Source organism: Garra rufa, chromosome 19 (assembly GCF_049309525.1).
Source record: "Garra rufa chromosome 19, GarRuf1.0, whole genome shotgun sequence".
NCBI classification, from domain to species: domain Eukaryota; kingdom Metazoa; phylum Chordata; class Actinopteri; order Cypriniformes; family Cyprinidae; genus Garra; species Garra rufa.
The window spans coordinates 33,837,951-33,860,886 of record NC_133379.1 but is presented as its reverse complement, the minus strand read 5'-3'; the positions used below and the strand labels follow the sequence as shown (position 1 = coordinate 33,860,886).

The following is a 22,936-nucleotide window of genomic DNA, read 5'->3' as shown; positions in this document are numbered from 1 at the left end:
GATATTCTCTAATAATTGGATCTAGGAGCATCTTCACAAAAAGAAAAAAAAAACTCAGGTGAAAATAATCCAGCAACCTTCCTGCCAAGGAGGTAGATAATGAATTTTTGGATTAGATCCCACATCTGCTGCTGATGGGGATTTTACCAATTCCATAAATAAAAAAAAATTAAAAAACACTGCTGTGGTCTTTGTTTTTATATTTTTTTAATCATTGTGTATTCAAGCATGCAGTTTGTACTATTACTTTAAGTGATCAAACAAAAAAAAGATTTCTATTTTGCATAAATGCTTTTTCTTCATCAAAAAATCCTGAAAAAAGTATCCCAGGTTTCGAAAAAATATTAAGCAGCACAACTTTTTTCAACATTAATAATCAATCAATTAATCAAATATTAGAATGATTTAAAAAAGATCATGTGATTCTGAAGACTATAGCAATAACATAAAAATTCAGCTTTGCCACCACTGGAATAAATTATATTTTAAAGTATATTAAAATAGAAAACAGTTATTTTAATATAATAAAATAAATGCAGCCTTGATGTGCAAAAGAGACTTCTTTTAAAAAACATAAATAATAATAATAAAAACAATAATAATAATAATAAAATATGTATATATGAACATAATGTAAAAACACAATGTTGATGTAAATTATAATATATATAAAGATATCATTTTATTATTTTTTATTTAATGTTTTTTTGAAAAACAAAAAATAATAATAGAAAATATTGTGAAATTTTATTATAATTTAAAATAACTATTTTTACTAATATAATTATTAACTATGATCATTTATATATGTTTTGACAAAGCTGAATGTAATACTTAAAAAAATAAATATGTAATTAAATATTATTAATAATTATCAATTATAAATAATAATAATGATTTTTATGTATATATATAAAAATTTAGTTTTATTTTATTTTTACTTTATTAATTTATTAATTTATGTTTATTTTATTTTATTTTATTTTATTTTTAATTTAATTTTAATTTTAATTTTAATTTAATTTATTTTTATATGATTACAAAATACTTATTTACAATACATTGATAATAAGAGCAATTATTAATGTTTTTTTTTATTTTTAAACTTTTTTCTATTTATATCTAAATTTACATATACTATAATTTAAGTCTAAATAATGTTTTTACATTAAAGAAAGAAACTTTTGCACAAAAAATAATGGATTCTGAAAATCTAATTTAGATTTTACCTTTAATAACAAAAAATAATAAATATTATTTTTTTCTGTTTATTCATGCATTTAAGAAATGTAATTATAAGATGACTGTCTTTTTTAAGGGTTATATTTATGCAATTTCCCAGTGATGGTGTAGAAACATTTTTCACTCAAAAAATTACTTGTAAATTTCACAAAAAAATAACAAAGAATCGTAAAGGACACATTGAATTAAACAGTTAAAAGTTTAGAATTTTTATGTCTTTCTAAAAAAGTATTTTTCAAAGTCGTAAAAAAAAACAGTGTATCCAATAATTACAGATGTGCATCGAAATGAAATGCACATCAGGTTCACTGCATGTGTAATACTCAAGAACAGATGTTACTGTACATCTATGCTGTGCATTAACATCTACACTGATCAACAGTGTGTAAAAGCATGATGCATAAGCATCTGTGTAATTACAGTTTGTCAGATGCTATTACATATACATATGCACACAAACATACACAAAACGCAGGACAGACAGGCAAAGAGACTGAAAGAGACAGAGCGTGAGACGCCGAACACTGAGGGCGAAACCATGTTTGTGCAAATTGTTTTAATCTGCCAGTCGCTCAAAAGTCACTGGAGAATGAAGCAGCAGTGTAATAATTTGCTTTAGGGAAGAGATTGATTCAGCGTCACTGTTTATGGTTTTTCCCAGCATCCCCTGTTCTCCTCTGGGGCGATGAGAGGCTGGTGCCCACGGGCAACGAGCGAAGGAACAACTAGTACTTGTTTATCCTCCTGCGGGCTGCAGTGCCGTCGTTCGCCTGCTCTTTCGTACGGTGCGGTGCGGGCCAGTTTTGGGCAAAGATTAATTGTTAATTGAGAGGAAGAGAGGAGAAATTGCATTAGCATGCCTGGACAAAGGGAGCCTCTTGAGAAATCGAATTATGCAAAGACACATGACTTTAAAGAGCAAAAACAAAAAAAGCAACAAGAACAACCTGGCCCTTGGAATTCATCTTCTCAAAGTATGACTACTGCTCGTGTAATGGAGATTAGCAGGATTTGATGAGGAAATATTTATTAGCATAGAGGTTTAAGATTAATGAGTCCAAATGACTGCTAAAATGTCTTAACAAGATAATCTGTAAATTTCTCAAATATAATTATAAATAAAAAATATTTTTTGACATATTCAGAATTTTGATTTTGGATCATATTTCTATTAAATAAACAGGTCAATTATGAAGTATATGAAAAATGAAAAAATATGAAGAAACCTCGGTCACATCTCAACTCTAAATAATAAAAAATATAATAAAATATAAACAGATCAATATCATCAAAACTGTAGAAATATCTGACAATACATTGTATTTTTTTAAATATGTTTTATTTTGACAGACATTTCCTCACAGTTTTGATATTGATTTCATATTGACTTGTTTATATTTTATTATATTTTCTATGCTTTCGAGGTGAAATGTAACTTCACATTTTCAATTATTCAAATTTAAAAAGGCATTTTTTTTAAATACATTGTCTTTTTTTATATTTTAAAGATTTTGACAGACATTTCTTCACAGTTTTGATGATATTGACTTTATACTTATTATATTTTCTATGCTTCTGAGGTGTTTTTTTAAATACATAATTAAATACATAAAATAAATAATTTTTAAAAATATGTTTTAAAGATTTTAACAGACATTTCTTCACAGTTTTGATTATATTGACTTGTTTATATTTTATTATTCTTTCTATGCTTTTGAGGTGAAATGTTACTTCACATTTTAAATTACAAAAATTTTAAATTGCATTTTTTAAATATATTAAAAAAAATTACATTTTTTTAATGATTTGGACAGACATTTCTTCAGTTTTGAGGATATTGACTTGTTTATATTTTATTTTATTTTATATGTTTTTAAGGTGAAATGTAACTTCACATTTTCAAATATTAAAATTTAAAATTGCATTTTTTAAATATATTAAATTTAATATAATAAATATAATAAAATATAATAAATTTTTTTTACAATTTTTTTAATGATTTGGACAGACATTTCTTCAGTTTTGAGGATATTGACTTGTTTATATTTTATTTTATATGTTTTTAAGGTGAAATGTAACTTCACATTTTCAAATATTAAAATAAATACTTTTTTAAACATTTTTTAAATATTTTGACAGACATTTCTTCTTGATTATATTTTATCATATTTTCTATACTTTTGAGGTTAAATGTAACACATTTTGTAATGTAACACATTTTCTTCACATTTACAATTATCAAATTTTGATTGTTGAAAATGTGAAGAAAATGAACAGAGTTACATTTCACATTACATGCATTAAAATATAATAAAATATAAACAGGTCAATATCATTAAAACTGTGAAGAAATATCTGTCAAAATTTTATTAACAATTAAAAAAAACAATTCAAATTTATTTAAAAAATGCTATTTGAAATTTTGATATATATGTATTTTGAATGCAATCATAAATTTTGATTATTGAAAATGTGAAGAAATTAAAAAGTTACATTTCACCTCAAAAACATAATAAATATAATGAAATAATAACAGGTCAATATCATCAAAACTGAAGAAGTCTATCAATATATATATATATATATATATATATATATATATATATATATATATATATATATATATATATATATATATATATAATGTTTTTTGTTCTTATTAAATCATCTGATTCTCTCCTATTGCAGCTTAATAATCTTTCATTTAAAGATCAAATATGATCTGTACGTTTCCTTCCGGGATTTACCAGATTCAGCGGATACTGACGTCAAGAGCTCTGTACAATATGAATAAACAAAGTCTTATAATACTCAAAATCCTATCAAACCTTACCTAATACCCAATACCATGTTACTATAAGTGTACAATGTTGTTTGCGAATGAGTCTCATCTACAGACATTGATTTGATTCCCAGGACTGCATTGGACTTCCAAACCATTAAAGCAGACTTCCTGCTAAAGAGACCTGACGTGTCTAAACAGCCAGTCACATACACTCGCCGCGTGATTACAGCTTTTAGCCTGCTGAGGAAGCCAGACAGCTTTCACGCACATACAGACGCATACAGAGTGATGAGGATATTCAGTGGCTCAAGAGGCTTGTGTAAGCGAGCATGTACAGAAACAATACTTTAGCCAATTAGGAGCAGCACTTTAACCTGCTATTAGTATATTTGAAATACACTCACTGCTGCCATTTTTACACTTACTTTCTTGAGGCTTTTTGGATGTATTACTACTGGTCAAAAGTTTGAAATAAAAAATGTAATAATGATTGTAAAAGAAGTTTCTTATGATCTCCTAAACTGCATTTATTTGATCAAAAACACAGTAGAAATTATAATTTACTATAATTTAAAATAACTATATTTACTAATTTATTACTAATATATTTATTGACTATATGCATTTATTAAGGTTATGACAAAGCTGAATGTAATACTTTTAAAAGATTTAATAAATATTCTTGTTTTACTGTAATCCAAATTATTTTATTTTATTTATTATATTATTTTATTAAGTGTTTTGGAATGTTCACTACTGGTCAAAGGTTTGAATTTAATAGGTATTTTATATATTTATATATATATATATATTATACACTGTAATGTATACACTTACATTACCATTCAAAATTTTGGTTAGTACGTTTTTTTTTTTTTTATTGTATTTGATTTATTTTCTTGAAAAATAACAATAATAACAATAATATTGTGAAGTATTATAATTTAAAATAACTCTATTTGCTAATATCTTACTAACATAATTATTAACTATATTCATTTATTCTTGTTATGACAAAGCTAAATGTAATATTTTTAAAAGATTTAATAAATGTTATTTTAATGTAATAAAAATTACCATTAAACATTTTGGTTGGTACGTTTTTGTTTTATTTTATTTTATTTAGCTTAACCTTTTTTAGGCTTTTGGAATATTTATTATATTTTTTTTTAATTTTGTGAAATGATAATATTGTAAAATATTATTATAATTTAAAATTACTATATTTACTAATATATTACTAATATAATTATTACCATTCAACATTCTAGTTGGTAAGTTTTTATTTTATTTTACTATTTTATATTTTAGTTTATTTTACTTGACCTATTTGTTTTAGGCTTTTTGGATATTTACTACTGGTTTTAAAAAAATATTTTTTAAATGTTTGTGAAATGATAATATTGTAAAATATTATTATAATTACTAATATAATTACTAATATTACTAATATAATTATTAACTATATATTTTTTCCTATTATGACAAAGCTGACTATTATACTTTTAAAAGATTTAATTATTATTTACATAAATATTATTTTAATATAATAAATGTAATATAATACTAATATATTACTTTATATTTATTATTATTTTTGTACTTAATTGTTATTTTTTTATTTTTAAGTTTTTTGGATATTTATATATTATTATATATTATTTGTAATGTATTATTATAATTTAAAATTTATATTTACTAAATATATTACTAATATATTTATCAACTATATTAATCTATTCCTGTTATGGCAAAATTGAATTTAATACTTTTAAAAAACTTATTATTATTTTTTTTTTTTTACCATTACCAATGACATTACTATTCAAAATCTTTGATTTAATTTATTAAATTAATTTTTTAGTGACATTAATATTATTACAAAATATTTATTTTTAAAATAAATGCTATTATTTTGGAATTTCTATTGATCAGAGAATCCTGAAACAAATGTTCCACAAAAATGTTAAGCAGCAAAAAATGGTTTTCAACATTGATCAACCCTGATGAAGGCAAGTTAGCCGCAACGCGTCGGTGCATGGTATCTGTTTTTAATTGTTAAGCCATGTGAATAAAGGCTTTTTATTCTTAAGAAGATTTTCGAGTGCCTTGGTCTGAGTAGTTTTTTTGAAGATTTGTAAAGATTCCCGCGACCAAAGAGCACCGATTTAAAGACTTTACACCCCAGCAGCATTTTGCATATTTTTTTGGATTCAACAATTATTAATGTTTGAAAACAAATAATGTTTGATAAGGTTTTTACAGTATTTCGAGCAATAAATGTAGCCTTGGTGAGCATAAGATACATAAAAGTTGATTTGAAAACATGAAAAAAGTAAAAAGTAAAAAGTAAATGGGTCAAAGATAACTTTTAATTTTGACCTTAACATACAATTCAAAAATAGCAGACAAAAACTTTTTGATTTTCTAGCACACAACCAAATAAGTAAATAAGCTGCATCCAAATATATAGAAAATAACTGCGCATAAATCATAGATTTTTGCTGTCAAGATAACCCGCTCAAGCTGACTCAGCTGTGTTCTGCTTTCAGGGAGCGCATGGTGATAGAAGGCGTCTTAAAGGTGTTACTGACTGTTTGTGCTTGGGTTTCTAATACTTGGCACAGATGCAAGATCTCGCTGAGGAGGCAAACACGCAATATCCTCGCCTGCCCTCACCTAGCATTAACTCCCTCACCTAGCATTGCCTCCTTACACCTGTGCGCCACGCAGGGGCGGGACGTTTGAGGAGAAGGGATGAGTCACCAGAAACAGACACAGGTGCTTTGAAAAACACACAGGTGGATGACAAAACACTGTCTGACTAACAACACGGGAACCGGCCCATTGTTTCCAACCAAGTGATGCAGTCGCTTCTCAGGAGCAACATTTACTCTGGGATTTGGTGACCTTTTGTTTTAGAAAGGACAGTATTGACCCGTCCAACGTGACATTTGAATGCACTGTGTATTTCTGAGGTGCCGAGCATCTAGACAGTCGCCAAACAAAACACGCTTTTAAAATGAATCAAATTCACAATTTAAGGAATATTCGGTGCATTCTTTTGAACTACCTAAATTATTTTCTGGGATATTCATGAGCATCAGTTTATATAAACAAACAAAAGACATTTCTACTGTTATGCACTTTTAATCTAATCATTTAAATGTTGCATTTTCCAATTAAAACAGTTTTTCTTTAGGTTTTTAGCATTTATTTTAATTAAATAATTGTTATAAAAATATTTGTTTTGTCCATTTATTAAGTTATTAGGGTATTATTTTTATTTTAATTATTTACTATTAAATTATTGAATTATTATTTTAGTACTAATTTTAATAAACAAACAAAAGACATTTCTACTGTTATGCACTTTTAATCTAATCATTTAAATGTTGCATTTTCCAATTAAAACAGTTTTTCTTTAGGTTTTTAGCATTTATTTTAATTAAATAATTGTTATAAAAATATTTGTTTTGTCCATTTATTAAGTTATTAGGGTATTATTTTTATTTTAATTATTTACTATTAAATTATTGAATTATTATTTTAGTACTAATTTTAATCAAACATTAATTATTCATTATTACATTAGTAATGTATCGTTTATTATTAATTATTATTTTGTTTATTTTTTATTATTTTAGAATTATTCTTTTTTAACTTACTGGTGTATTATTTTCTTTTTTTTATTATTTCACATTTTACCACAATATGTTAAACATGAATTATTTTACTTGTAGTTTTTATTTTTATCAAATAATAATAATGTTTATTTATTATTAAGTTACTAATGTGTTATTTTAATTGTAATTATTTATTATTAAATTATTAATATTTTTAGTATTTATACATTACATTATTTCTTTATTTTTAATTATTTTATTACTAATGTTTTTTTTTATTATTGAATAATTTGTTACAATATTCTGATCATGATTTTTTATTTATTTGTAGTATTTATTAAAATGTTTGTTTTTTATCATTAAACATTTTACCACAATGAATTATTCTTACTTGTAGAATTTATTTTAAATAATATTATTATTATTATTAATAATAATAATAATAATAATAATGTTTATTTATAGTTAAATAATTTATAATCATCATGATCATCATGTTTATTTATTATTAAGGTATTAATGCATTATTTTATTATTTATTATTGAATAATTGTTTTTATGTTTAGTATGTAACATTATTAAATTATTTATTTATTTATTTTTCATTATTTATTTGTCAATTTTTGGAATAATGTAATGCCATATTAATGCTAACCATGAATATTTTTATTTGTAGTATTTATTTTAATCAAATTATCATGTATTAGGTTATTAATGTATTATTTTAATTATTCGTTATTAAATTGTTGAATTATTTTATTTTAAGTATTTATACATCATATTATTCATTTATTTGTATATTATTTTATTATTAATTCATTATGTATTTTTTGTATTTTATTACAACATTCTGATCATGTTTTTTAATTTGTAGTATTTATTTGAATAGTTTTTATTATTTAACATTTCACCACAATATTTTAAACATAAATTATTCTTATTCTTAGCATTTGTTTTGATTGAATAATAATAATAATGTTTATTTATTAAGTTATAAATGTATTACATTATTATTTAATATTTTCATGTATCAAATAATATTTTAAACATGAATTAAATACACTTTATATCTCTGTTGATTTGTTATTTATAAATATTTATAATATAATTATTTGTTTTATGGTTTGATTTAACTTTGCATTTGAACATTAAATATTTCTATTTAAAATAAACGTTTATCAATAAATATTTTGTTTTTAAACATTTTAGTTTTTAATGCATGAACTGATCATCAATTTCTTAATTTAAAATCTGAAACCTGCAGGTGAAATTGGGCCTTGTCAGAAGACTTGTTTCCAGACCAGTTTACTAACATTGGCATCATTAAGTACCTCTCTGCCCCCTACTGTACTCCTTCTTCCCTAAGTGAGCGCAGTACGTGGGTCTGATTTTTCCCTTTTAGATCGATTTACCAGCTCACTGATGAATCATTCTGCTTGAATTTCTCCCAGGTTGAGACATGCTTAAAGACCCAGCATCATCTGACTGATGTTCACCATCTTCTGTAACCTGTTTGGTTTGGATGGATGATGTGGCTTACGTTCAACCCCCATTAAAAGAAATTAAGGTTTGATCACTTCAGCTATTTCTGACATATTATACACTTAAAGTCCTCTCACAATGTAATTTCAGATATCTGACAACAAAATGATTGTCATTTTTCTTTATGTTCATTTTTCACCCTCTTCCCACAGGCTGTTTTTTTGCTACTGTACCTTTAAGACTTCTATATGTAAATAGCTCTGCTATGCTTGGCAAACCTCTGTATACTGGCATACTTAACACTGTCGTTTATCAGGACGGGCCAAGCATGTAAATACTGAATATGCATTGATATGCAAATACTGCAAGGCAAATGTTTATATGTATACAGTTGTGATATATTAAGTTCAGAAAAAGCCGTTTTTGCATCTTAGTTTGGGGAGGGAGATTTGATTTGTTTTTGTTGCATTTACTGCACAGTTATTTTTCTCGTTATTTACCTAACACATTCTTAAAACAGCTTACTTCCGCATTGCAAAATAAGGCTGGTTAAGCTGGTGAAGTTACCTGCGCTGGGCACTGAAAGGGAACAGCTGTGTTTTGTTGTGGGTTCCACACCGATTCACACACATACACACACCATCAGGCCTCCAGAGCAGACAAAACGCTGGTGTGAGAGCAAATGGACAGATGTGACCCTCATTGACTTGGGGATTCGAGCACTCACTCGTCTCCCCGCCTTCATCTGTTTATTTTCCCCCAAAATCACACTGAATTTCCAGTCCCCCCTGCTTTTCTCCATTTTCTTTCCATTCTTTTTTTAACATACCGCTCATACATGCTTGTTCCTCTCTGTCCCAATCCAAATAGCATAAGATAAGCTTTTAAGAGCATTTCAGGGACAGAATATAAAGCAAGAATGATGATCCACTTGAAGAGAAAAGACGAGCTTCTATTGTAGATCATTTTGTCTCAGTCCTTGCATTACCCGTGTCAGCTATGAGGAGATTCCTAATGGTTGGGAATTAGTTTCAGCCGCTACTTCTTGTTTAACTGTTGTATTATAACAATGGCATTATAATAGACTATCAATGCTGTTCTTATAAACTTTCTATTCATAAACAAATACATTTTTGTCATCAAATAGCTCCATATGTAAGGCTTTTCTAACATGGCAAACTTGCTTGTTAGTCCACCTAGTAAGATTTGTAAAAGCAAGCTGAAATGATATTGCTGTTCCTATAAACTTTCTATTCGTAAACGAACACATTTTAACAGTGGCGTCACATCACTAGCTCCATATATAAGGCTTTTCTAATATGGTAAACTTGCTTATTAGCCCACCTAGTAAGATTCGGAAATGCAAGCTAAAACAATATTGCTGTTCTTATGAATTTTTTGCTCGTAAACTAACATATTTTGACAGTTGCGTCACATGACTAGTTCTATATGTAAGGCTTTTCTAACATGGTAAACTTGCTTGTTAGTCCACCTAGTAAGATTTGTAAAAGCAAGCTAAAACAATATTGCTGTTCTCATAAACTTTCTATTTAAATACAAACACATTTTGACAGTGGTGTTACATGATTAGCTCTATATGTAAGGCTTTTCCAATATGGTAAACATTGCTTGTTAGTCCACCTAAGATTCGGAAATGCAAGCTAAAACAATATTGTTGTTCCTATAAACTTTTTATCCGTAAACGAACACATATTGCCAGTGGCATCACATGACTAGCTCTATATGTAAGGCTTTTCTAATATGGTAAACTTGCTTGTTAGCCCACCTATAGTAAGATTCAAATGTGCAAGCTAAAACGATATTGCTGTTCTCATAAATTTTTTGCTCGTAAACTAACATATTTTGACAGTTGCGTCACATGACTAGCTCTATATGTAAGGCTTTTCTAACATGGTAAACTTGCTTGTTAGTCCATCTACACTGTAAAAAGATTAAAAACCTAAGTTCAGCAGCTGCCTTAAAATTTTTAAGTTAAATCAACTTAAAACTACAAGTTATTTCAACTCACAACAATAACGTGTTAAAATTACTTGTACTTTTAAGTTGATTTAACTTAAAATGTTAAGGCAGCTGCTGAAGATTTAAAGTTAAAACTGCTGACAACTTTTTACAGTGTAGTAAGATTTGTAAAAGCAAGTTAAAATAATATTGCTGCTTCAGCAAACGTGTTTTTCTTAGTAGCAAATCAGCATTTTAGAATGAGTTCTGGAGGATCATGTAACACTGAAGACTGGAGTAATGATGCTGAATAAAACATTTAAAAAACTTACTGGCTCAAAAATTTAAAGGTCTTAAAATGACTGGCTAGGCCTATATATTGATCTATATATCACTATTATGAATCAAAATCGGAAAAATCCTTGTAAACACATTGTTTCTACAGTGCTGAAACCCTGAAAAATTATAGCAAGGAATGTAAGGAATTCTGGTGAATAGAGCTTATTCAGGAAACATGAGCAGAATGTTATTGTTATGTAAATTGCTACTTTCAGTTCAATGCAAATATGAATAGATTCACAAACCATTTACACAAAAATAAGTGCACTATTCCACTTTAAACTCCCCTCCTCCTCTATTTAGGTGGCTCATCAGGAGAAACAGAGAGAGAAAGAGACACAGAGACAGGAAGTAAATGACTGATAAAGCAGGGTTAAGTGAAAACAAAAAGAAGCAATGATAGATAACGCAAAGAAAATGGAGTAGGTAAGCAAATGAGACTGAGATATGAAGAAAGGGAGGCAAACCGGAAAACAAAGATATGTATGTGCAAACAGTATGCATAAGAATCAGATGCGAGATTGCATGTGTATGAGCAACCCAATATAACCACATTTTCTATAAACCCTTCGAGCACTACCAAACATCACATCTGATTCACACTCCAGGTTTCATTAAAGCCCATTTAGACTCTGCACCATGTCACACTGCGGCATCATGATCCACGATCCGCTAACTCACACGCCACAGCTGTGTTTGAGCAGATCAGGGTACCGTGACTTCATTCAACATGGCGGTAAATCCACAGAGGCATATACACTGCGGTATATAGCACACACAGACCTGTTCACGGCAGGATTTGGACAGAGATAGCAAACCCTGGAATCACAGCATGTGCCAGGAGCACAACCCGAGGTCGGGAATAAACACATGCTCATTCCCGACAATCAAAACATCTCTCTGAGGGTGGGGAGGATTTGGCAACTGAGTGTGAAAACAATATGCAATAATGCATGCAATATGCAATATATACAGATATAAATATGCAAGTAGCACCTTGTTTTGTATATATATTTCTTTGCCTATGCAATGCAGAAACAGCATGGCAATGAGAAGTGAGAAAGGAAGTGAGGGAGAGACAGGGCTAATAGTCATTTCCCAGAATGCATCAGTGCAGCTTGAGAGAGAGGAAATGGTGTGTATAATGTGGATGCTTCGGGGCTCATTTTAGCCTGTGGTTCTGGATTACTACTCTAAAATGTGCATTTTACTGCATTACTTGGTCATAATTAGGTCATATTTAGGGTTAATGGTTCAAACACACACTTAACCCTAAACTTTGGCATGTTTCCCACCCCAAACTATTAGCATTTAGACATGAATGATACCTCATGGCTTTTTGAGGAGAGTTGTGAAAGTACAGAAAGGAAATGACGTGTACTCCGGGATACCCTTAGGGGCTAAACATGAGATGGGAGGAAAAAAATATATTTCAGTGCACATACTCTGTGCATACTATGGAGCGGCAGTACTTTGTTACCACACATTAACAAGTCAGTCATCTCTCTTTACTCTGTTTATCTGGTAGGCGAAATTGTATGTATTGTAATGTAACAAGCTACCACTAGCAAGCAGCAAACCATGTCCCTTTAGTGGCTCCATAGAACACATTATTCATTTTCTGTGCTTTTCTGAATACGGATTTGCTATTTGGGCACATCCCTATTTAAGCCACCTGACTTATTATTTCTACACTGTGGATAAAATACAGGCATAAAAATACAACCTAGTCTCCTTAAAAAAAAACATTTTAACTGAATAGTTTTCAGCGGTAAAATGCCAACAATGTTTATTCCTTTAACTAATTATGATTACAGGAAGATTATTAATTAATAAAGACTTAAAGACTTATTTTTGCATGTTTTTTTGTATAATACTATGTTATCACCTCAAAACAGTAACCATAGTGCATGATCTGTAAACAAACACATTATGACAGTGGTGTCACATGACTAGCTCCATATGTAAGGCTTTTCTAACATGGTAAACGTGTTTGTTAGTCCATCTAGTAAGATTTGTAAAAGCAAGCTAAACAATACTGCTGTTCTTATAAGCTTTCTATTTGTAAACAAACACATTTTGACAGTGGCGTCACATCACTAGCTCCATATGTAAGGCTTTTCTAACATGGTAAACTTGCTTGTTAGTCCACCTAGTAAGATATGTAAAAGCAAGCTAAAACAATATTGCTGTTCTTATAAGCTTTCTATTTGTAAACGAACACATTTTGAGAGTGGCGTCACGATTAGCTCAATATGTAAGGCTTTTCTAACATGGTAAACTTGCTTGTTAGCCCACCTAGTACAGCATTTGTGATGTAAAACTCTTAAATATAAGTCCTGTGAAACAAGTCATGACACTTGATAAAAGAGTTCAAAGATTTGTAAAAGCAAGCTAAAATGGTATTGTTGCTTCAACAAACATATTTTAGCTCATGTTTCACGATTTCCAGAATTACGCTAAAGGAATAGTTCACCTAAAAAAGAAAATTCTATCATTAATTACTCATCCTTGTGTTGTTCCAAACCTGTAAGGCCTTCGTTCATCTTCGAAACTCAAATTAAGATATCATTGATGAAAATATAAGAGCTTTCTGGCCCTGCATAAACAGCAATGCAACTACAAGGTTCCAAGTCCCAGAAAGGTAGTAGTTCAACAGTAATGTTATGAAGCTACTAGAATACTTTTTGTGTGAAGAAAACAAAAATAACAATTTTATTCAACAATAAAGTCAGAAAGCTCTTGGATTTCATCAAAAATATCTTACTTTGTGTTCTGAAGATGAACAAAGGTCTTATGGGTTTGGAAAAACATGAGGGTTAGTGCCACTGGACATTGCACTTTGGAAGTGTTGAAAAACATGCAAGAATTAATGTATAATCATTTTGCTGAAATGTTGCCAGTTGTATGTTTTTACAATGTGCTTAAATTAGAAATTCCTTGATAAAGTAAAGTGGCTCTTTCGAATTGGGCTAGCAAGTAATCACCCAAAAAAATGCTAGAAACCAACAACAGTTTGGCAATCACACAATGCTAGGGATGCTCATATTGACCGTTTAACCGTTAACCGACAGTAAGAATTTTAACCGATTATTACTATCAGTTAAACGGTTTAAAAGGGTTTTTTTCTATTCTTTTTTTTTTTTTTTTACGTTTGCTGCATGGTGAAAGAAATAATGCTATCTGTAAGTTATCCGTTTACTCACGCGCAGTGTGGCTGTACAGACATATTTTGCTTCACCTTTACTTAAGTAAACTGATGTAGTATATGCAACTCAATGGCAAGTGGCGTTATTGGGTTATCAGAGAGTGAATCCGTGAGTGAATGTGTTCAAATTCTGAATGAATTATAGTCTAGAAAGTGCGCAATAGGCGCTCCCGTTACAATCACTGGAAAGCTATCACTCATCCTAGAGTAGTTCATCGCAATCTCATAAAGTTATTAAAAAGTAATAATATAACCTTTACACTGCACAAGTAATCTCTTATTTATATAATGCCAACACTTTCTTTGTTTTAATAAGAGAGTTCGCGAAAGTGTAGAAGTCAGCAAAACTGAAACCGGCACTTTGGTTGGTGAGTGGATTGTAACATAGCCTCCTGTGATTGGCCACAGTGATAATCAAATCAACATACATGTCTGTGATTGGCTATTGCTGAACGCTGTAAAACACGCGCTTATCCTCACGCATATGACAGTGGATAGAAGTCCCGAACCGCAAATTGAAAGGGTTTTTGTGATGGTGTTTTTTTCGCGGATCTAATGGTGCGTTCACACCGGACGCGACTTGCGCGGAAAAAACGCGCTATTCGCGCGTAGTTGAACGCTTGAACATTTGAGTTTACTCGCGTCATTCGCGCGGTAAAATTCGCGTCATTTGCGCGTGACATTTTCTTCACAACAGACGCGAATTCGCGTGAAGGGAGGGGCTTCTGCCACTCGTCAGCGGGAAAGTAGTTGTAAAATAGGCGAATGAGCTCAATTTGCCAGCTTTAGCTTGCTTGTAGTCTCAATATGTATGTATATGTAGGTTAAATTGAGTAAAGAGCGTTTTTTAAAACTAACCAGATTGTCCGACCTCTTCACTCACTTTATTCTTAGCAAGATCCCTTTTATTCCTGTTTCTACAAAAGTCCAAAGATGTATCGTACAGCTCCGAGGAACCACAGACAGCAACGGTGATTTTGTCCGCCATTGTTGTTTCGGATTTCTGCCTCCGTCACTACTAGAGCAAGCTCCTGATTGGTTACCGCGGCGCGGAATTCCGCCGAAGTTCAGATTTTTGAACTCGCGCGAATTGCGCGGCAATCGCTTGAACGCTCAATGCGCGCCGCGCCATTCGCGCTATTCGCGCGTTTCGCGCCGCCTCATTCGCGCGTTTCGCGCCGCAGGATGGCTATTCGCGTCTTTGCATTGACTTAACATGTAAATCACTCGCGCTTGCCGCTTCATTCGCGTCCGGTGTGAACGCACCTTAAGAGTTAACAGGCAGCGGTCCTGCCTATCCGTACAGCATGTGGACATGTTAAAAACTAGGCACACTGAGGTATTGGCTGGCCTGCTATATATTTTTATGTCCGACGAGAAGAATAAGACCGGTACAGTTCTTCAAAGCGCATAAAAGGATTCAGTGTGTTTTAGTTTTGTCATCTTTATTAGGTAGTTATTTAATTTATACCTATTTAGTGTAGGCCTATTTATATCATTCTTTTTTTTTTCATTCAGATTTTCTCTGTTCTCAGAACCGCTGCTGATGCGTGATAATTTATTATGTCAATACAGTTTTTGTTGTTGCTCTGTATGCTGCTGTTTGCACGTTAAAATAAAACATTTGTTTGTATTTTTAATGTATTATCACAGATACTCGTGCATTCTATTTTTATTTTAAACTAATTTATTATTCTAATTTTATCAGTTAACGGTTAATGTTCGGATAACGAGCAGCGGTTGTCGGTCAGGAAAATTAACCGAAATGAGCATCCCTACACAATGCCTTACCATCATGAGATTTAGACTGTTTTTATCACTGTGTTTTTGGTAATGCTTTTGTTTTCTCTCTGCACAAGCGTAAAGAAAAATGTTAATGGAGTCCCTGTCTTAACTAATCCAATGGTAGATGTGCCACAGAAAACAATAGTAATGAATCACCTGAGATTACTGTCAGCCACATTAGTTTGTTTTACTCTTCCTGAGAGGTACATCTGTATTTCAATTAGGTAAGATCAGAAAGCGTCAACTCCGCTCTCTACCAGTCCAGACTTGGCCGTCTGCCAGCTGAGGAGGAAGACAAACTGGCTTTAAGAGTTTAATGACCCGCAGGGCACCAAAACAAAGAGCGATCTCTTGGCAATCTCTTCCTTCTCTATCATATATAGCTTCCAAACCTTCTTGAAAATCTTAATGTTGCTTTTTTACCTTGGAATATTTTTTTATCAAGCAACAATAAGAAAGGGATGTCTGAGTTGGGTTAACTTTCATAACATAAGCTGTAATTTACTGTACAATCGGCTAGGGATAATAGCAGGTGGGAAGTAGAAACAGGCAGTGTTTTTCTGACAAAAGTGACCTTAAGTGCAACAGCGCTCTTGTGAAAACAGGCAGTTGGGGAGGGCTTGCAAACCATATGTGTCATGTGAAGATGAATGCTTTGTATTTTAGCTTAGGGTGTTTCAGACAGAAGTGGGAGTGAAGTGAATACCAAGGCATTTAATAGTTTTGCTCAACTGCTCTGGCAGCGTTGAAGAGGTCGGTTCCTCTTCCCGCTCTCGCTCCCCAATGTGGCTCCTGAGGTGTCACCAAGGGCTAATCGGCAGATATGCTTACCTTAACCCCCAAATAAGTCTCTCCACCTCTAAAGAGTGTGCGTCAGAGGTCTCAGAGTGGGGTGCGAGCTGCAGAACAACACCTGAGCTCAAAGCACCTTGGGTCAATTGTGTCTACCACATGCACACACACCTAAACGCACACAACGTCAACTAAGATCTCTTCTCGTTCATATTGGAAACTAGCAAATCCAAGACGTGTTACTAAAGGCCATCTGCGTCATAGTTTGTTCACTCACACACACACTCACTCATACACACACTGTCCCCTCACCTCCTCCCACTGGTGGATGTATCTGATGAGGCGTGAAAGCCTGAGAAGACGGAGCAAGCTGAGGATTTTGGTGAAGCGTACGATACGCAGCGCTCGGGCCGTTTTGTAGACCTCCGAATCGAAGCCTTTCTCCACTATTAGAAAGATATAATCCACCGGGATGGAGGACAGGAAGTCTACCACGAACCAACTCTTCAGGTAGTTCATCTTAATGACCTTTGGGTCCAGAATGATCTCCGAGCTCTCCTCATTCACAATCCCTGTTCGGAAGTTCATGACCAGGTCCACCAGGAAGATGGTGTCCGAGGCCACATTGAAGACGAGCCAGCTGGTGGTGGTTTGCTCGGAAAAGAAGGTAATTCCCACAGGAATGATAATTAGATTCCCCATCATCATGATGAGCATTATCAAGTCCCAGTAGAACCTGCGGGGAAGACAGAAAGTGACATGTTAAATGGGACCACTTTACGGCAAAACCGTTTTTCCTTCAGTTTAGTAGTGTTGAGCAAAATTGGAATTGAAAAAATTGGTTCCCTTTTAATTTATAAGTGCACATTTGAACTAATTTGGCCACACCTCGCAGAAAGTTAAATTCGAATATGAATTAGAATGACAGGAAGAGGAGTTTACTGAACTACAGTTTAACTCAGTACAATGCATTTTGGGAAATGAAGTGTTTTTCTACTCTGATCCACAAAATGTAATTCATTAAGTATGATTATACATGCATATGTGACCCTGGACCACAAAACCAGTCATGAAGGTCAATTTTTATAAATATAAATTAGCTTTCCATTGATGTATGGCTTATTCTGATAGGACAATATTTGGCCGAGATTCAACTATTTGAAAATTAGGAATCTAAATATTGAGAAAATAGCCTTTAATGTTGTCCAAATTACGTTCTTAGCAATGCATAGGAAATTTACAAAATATCTTCATGGAACATGACTTAATATCCCAATGATTTTTGGCATAAAAGAAGAATTGCTCATTTTGATCCATACAATGTATTTTTGGCTATTGCTACAAATATATCTGTGCTACTTAAGACTGGTTTTGTGATCCAGGGTCACATATACCATTCAGAAGTTAGATGGTCAGATCTATAGATACTTATAATAATATAATAATATATAAATATAATAATAATGTAAAGAAGACTTTTACATTATCACAAACAAAGAAATAAAAGTAAATAAATAAAAAATCAAATAAATGATGTTCTTGGGGAAAATTTTATTACAGTTTCCACAAAAATATCATGCAGAAATACTGTTTTCAACATTTATAATATAAAGAAATGTTTCTTGAGCACCCAATTAGTGTACTGGAATTATTAATAATACATTCATTGCATTTTAAAATATATTAAAGCTAATATTCAACAAAATAACAGTTATTTAAAATTGTAATAATATCTCAAAACATTACTGTTTTGACTATTTTTGATTAAATAAATGCAGCCATTTGAGCATAATCCTTATTCAAAACATTTTTTTAAAAACCTTACTGACCTTAAACTTTTGGTGACATCTTCTAAAGGCTTTTTAATATTTTGTCAAAACATTTTGTCTTGATAAACTTAAAAATACAGTTGCACATGTATGATTTTCATTGAATTTTAAGAAAAAATAAACAACCCCCAGCTGTCCTGGTTTGGATACATCAGCATCCCATTCTGAAGATCAACATCCAAAACACAACATTTGCAGGTATTTTTTGCAGGTATAAGGCATTTCCAGTTAAACATATCCACCTTTTCCTTCCAGTAAGAGCATGGAGATTTACCCCATGAATTGACTTTACAACCGCTTCAAAATCTTTTTCACATTCCCTCCCATCCTGATTCTATTCCTGATAGCAGAACAAAGTGCCCTGTTCAGCATGGAGATGATGTAGCAGGACTGGCAAGATTAAATTCCTGCTCTTTTCTGCTGGAATGCCCTCACTGCAACGGCCCACAGATATTTGTGATGTTTCTCTGGGTCCTGTCTAACAGACTTCCTTCAGTGATCAGTAGGCTACAGCTCACGCCTGAAGTCCGCACACGATGCACTACAGCCCATTTCCTTGTCGCTTTTGATATCACCGCCAACACTTCCTGCTGGATTGCCGCCCTGTGACAGTGCTGCACGGCTCAAGCTTTGCTCTCTGTATGAGGAGGCAAACAGCCACAGGACCGAAAAGGCAAGAGGGAGATTGTAACATGAGAGGGTTTCCCTTTCTTATGTGAGAGTTGTATGTTTACAAGCGACATTCTGCTTTGCTTGTACAATACCCGAAAAGCTAATTAAAGGTACAAGCTGTAATTGCTGAGCCAGCAGCACTTGAACCCTCAGGAATTAGCTTGTGTTTTGAAAACATGTGAATGGAGCCACCATAGGGGTGAATGGAATCGCGGCAGCCGTTTGGAGGTGTTTGTTGATGCAGTACCACCAGCGGCCTGATGGGCTCAGCAATAGAGGGTTTGCACTTACATTACTGTTTGGTCAGTTACCTGGATGCGGGGCCATTTTGGAGATATTCGGATGTTAACAACAGCATGGATTGCACAGTTATGTACTGCTGAATGCGTTGTTCTGCTAATTTATGCTGTCTAAACCATGGAAAAATCTGTGGAAGCTGCTAAATCATATAGAGAAGGACTTAGTAAGCAGGAAAGGGCACAATATTTTGACAAACTAAAGTTAATAGGTGGTAAATAGGAGATATTAGCCTAATATTTCACCTATGTGACCGGAAATGATAAGAACAAACACTAATTTGTCAAGATTCTTGCCCTGGAAATCCTGGTTCAGTTTAGCCAACCACAAACACCTTTTGTTCCTCAGTTTTTTGCACTATTCTCCTTGATATGTTATAACTTTTCCCACTCTATACTACTTGAATGTTTTTCCCGGTTTGACCAATTAGTACAGCCCAAAAAATTACAATAATTAACAATTTTCAAAAGCAATAATCAGCTAAATTTGCGAGTGTTGTTCGGTTTAGTGGCATTGTTTTCGTTCATTGCCACCAATATGGCAGATTGATGATGCATTGTGAAAACAGTCCATTACAAAATGTACACTTTTTATAATGTGTATCGCTAACAAGCTGAAACCAGTATCCGTAAGCTGACTAGTTATTTAGTAAATGTCATTACAGGGATAGTCTCCTTGCAGAAACTTGAGGTTGAGTCTTAATCAAGTGATAGTTCATAGATTGTTCATTAAAGAGCTTGAGCAACCCTTTACAATGCCAGTAAATCTTCAGACATCACTAAATTATGTCTAACATTATCCATTGGCAACAAAATTCTTAGATTTTACTCAGTGTGTAAACTGGGTGCTTTAGAGTGTCATTTGCCGTCAAACATCTAAATGCATAAGCAGCGTACCTGTATTTGACGTACCGTAAACTCTAGTGTGAAGGCACACAACTCGCACAACAGAATTCTTCCGCTTGTAAGAAGAACAGCCATAAAATACTAGTGGTAGATTCTCCGGTAGTGGGCGGGACTAATGCGCAAACGGCAATCTCATTGGCTGGCGCTCACCTATTATCATCCCTGTTTTAATTTCAGCAAATCAGTTCGAGCGAACGCAGATGACGTGATTAATATTCATGAAGCCAGCAGTTTATTAATCCTTAGTGCGGTTTATATTGTTGTTCGTAGTAGAACTCATAGTATTATTATTATGTTATGTTTTCCCTTTTTTAAAATATCTTAAGCACCACCACCAGTCCTAAGTTCAGTTAAAATGACAAATGTATCCCTGGACAATAAAACCAGTCATATGTAGCACAGGTATATTTGTAGCAATAGCAACAATACATTGTATGGGTCAAAATGATCAATTTTCTTTTATGCCACAAATAATTAGGATATTAAGTAAAGATAATTTTCCGTGAATTTATTTTGTAAATCTCCTACCGCAAATATTTCAAAACTTAATTTTTGATTAGTGATATGCATCGCTATGAACTTCATTTGGACAACTTTAAAGATGCTTTTTTCAATATTTAGATTTTTTTGCACCCTCAGATTCCAGATATTGCCCTATCCTAACAAACCATACATCATTAGAAAGCTTATTTGTTCAGCTTTTATGTGATATATAAATCTCAATTTAACAAAATTGACTCTTATGACTGGTTTTGTGGTCCATGGTCACAAATATGCATTCATGCATGGTTACCAAGTTTTAATTCTAATCAACAAAGTCCTATCATTAAATAAATTTTAATATTATTTCAATATTACTGTTTTTACTGTATTTTTGGTCAAATAAATGCAGCCTGGTTGTGCATAAGAGACTTCTTTCATAAACATTTCAAAATCTTACAAACCCCCAAATTTTGAACAATATTGTATGGATATCTACTGTACATTATAAAAAATATTGGCATTATCAATTATGAGCATTTATACAGGAGACCATTAGATTAAAACTTTACAGTTACATGTTGAAAAACTCAAAAATGTATTATAAAATCTAATTGTATACTGACTCTGCAGTCTCAGTATGTCCTTCATTCTCTCTCTTCACCAGAGCTCTAAACTCGTGAGAGATTTTCAGTTGCTTGGCAGAAGATGCAGCACACAGCTCGTACAGAGAGAAGAATCGCATTATGATTTCAAACCTTCAGTGTTACGTAACAAGACACACAGTGTTAAATAGACATGTGAAGAATTAAAAGACAAAGCGACAGTATTTGGACTGTCTGCTTATTTGATTAATTCCAAATCTGAGAAAAGAAAAAAGGTTTTTGCATACTTATGCAATCATCAAAATATCACTGTTTTGATCATTTTTGTCCTTTATATAATTCAAAAGATGCTTCTGATAAATAACGAAATATCAGTCAGCCTCCATTTTTATATCTCCCAGTGTTGTCCCTGAAATGGCTACAGATTCTGCAATACATCTAAAAATCCAGTTGAAAGTGAATCTGTTTAGCACAGGTTAAAGACTTCCGTTGTTGTTCGCAAGCGTGAATCTAATGTTTGACAAGAAGCCAAATCAAACACAAACGAAGTAATTAGCAAACACTGCCACGTTGGTGGTATTACTCATGCCACCTAACGTGAAGAAATCTTCCTCAGCACAACGTGAAAAATAGCCAGTTTTTCTGTCTGCCGTGAGCAGACATGAGTCCGCTCTCTGAACATTGAGTCCAGCAGACAATAGAAGAGATTTTGCAACGCTGAAATGTTCAGAGGTCAATGTACTGTACATGCACACATACTATAATTGCATTAATGCAGCTCCTGTATCTTGTAAAAACCAAAGCCAGACGTATTTTGACGGGCGCCGGGCTGGCCTAGAGAACCACACAAAATGTCCTGGCCGCTGATAACAGCATACATCCATGAACTAAAATAGATGCTTTCAAGAATCCTATCTCATGCTAAAAACC

At 32.2% G+C, this 22,936-nt stretch overlaps 1 protein-coding gene across 1 annotated transcript in view; it reads right to left on the bottom strand.

Moving 5' to 3' along the window:
* hcn1 (hyperpolarization activated cyclic nucleotide-gated potassium channel 1) overlaps nucleotides 1-22,936 on the bottom strand; it is a 254,752-nt gene that overhangs the window by 219,180 nt on the left and 12,636 nt on the right. Inside the window, exon 2 of the mRNA XM_073824033.1 lies at nucleotides 17,531-17,954. Coding sequence (XP_073680134.1) covers nucleotides 17,531-17,954 — 424 coding nt within the window. The remainder of the gene's footprint in view (nucleotides 1-17,530; nucleotides 17,955-22,936) is intronic.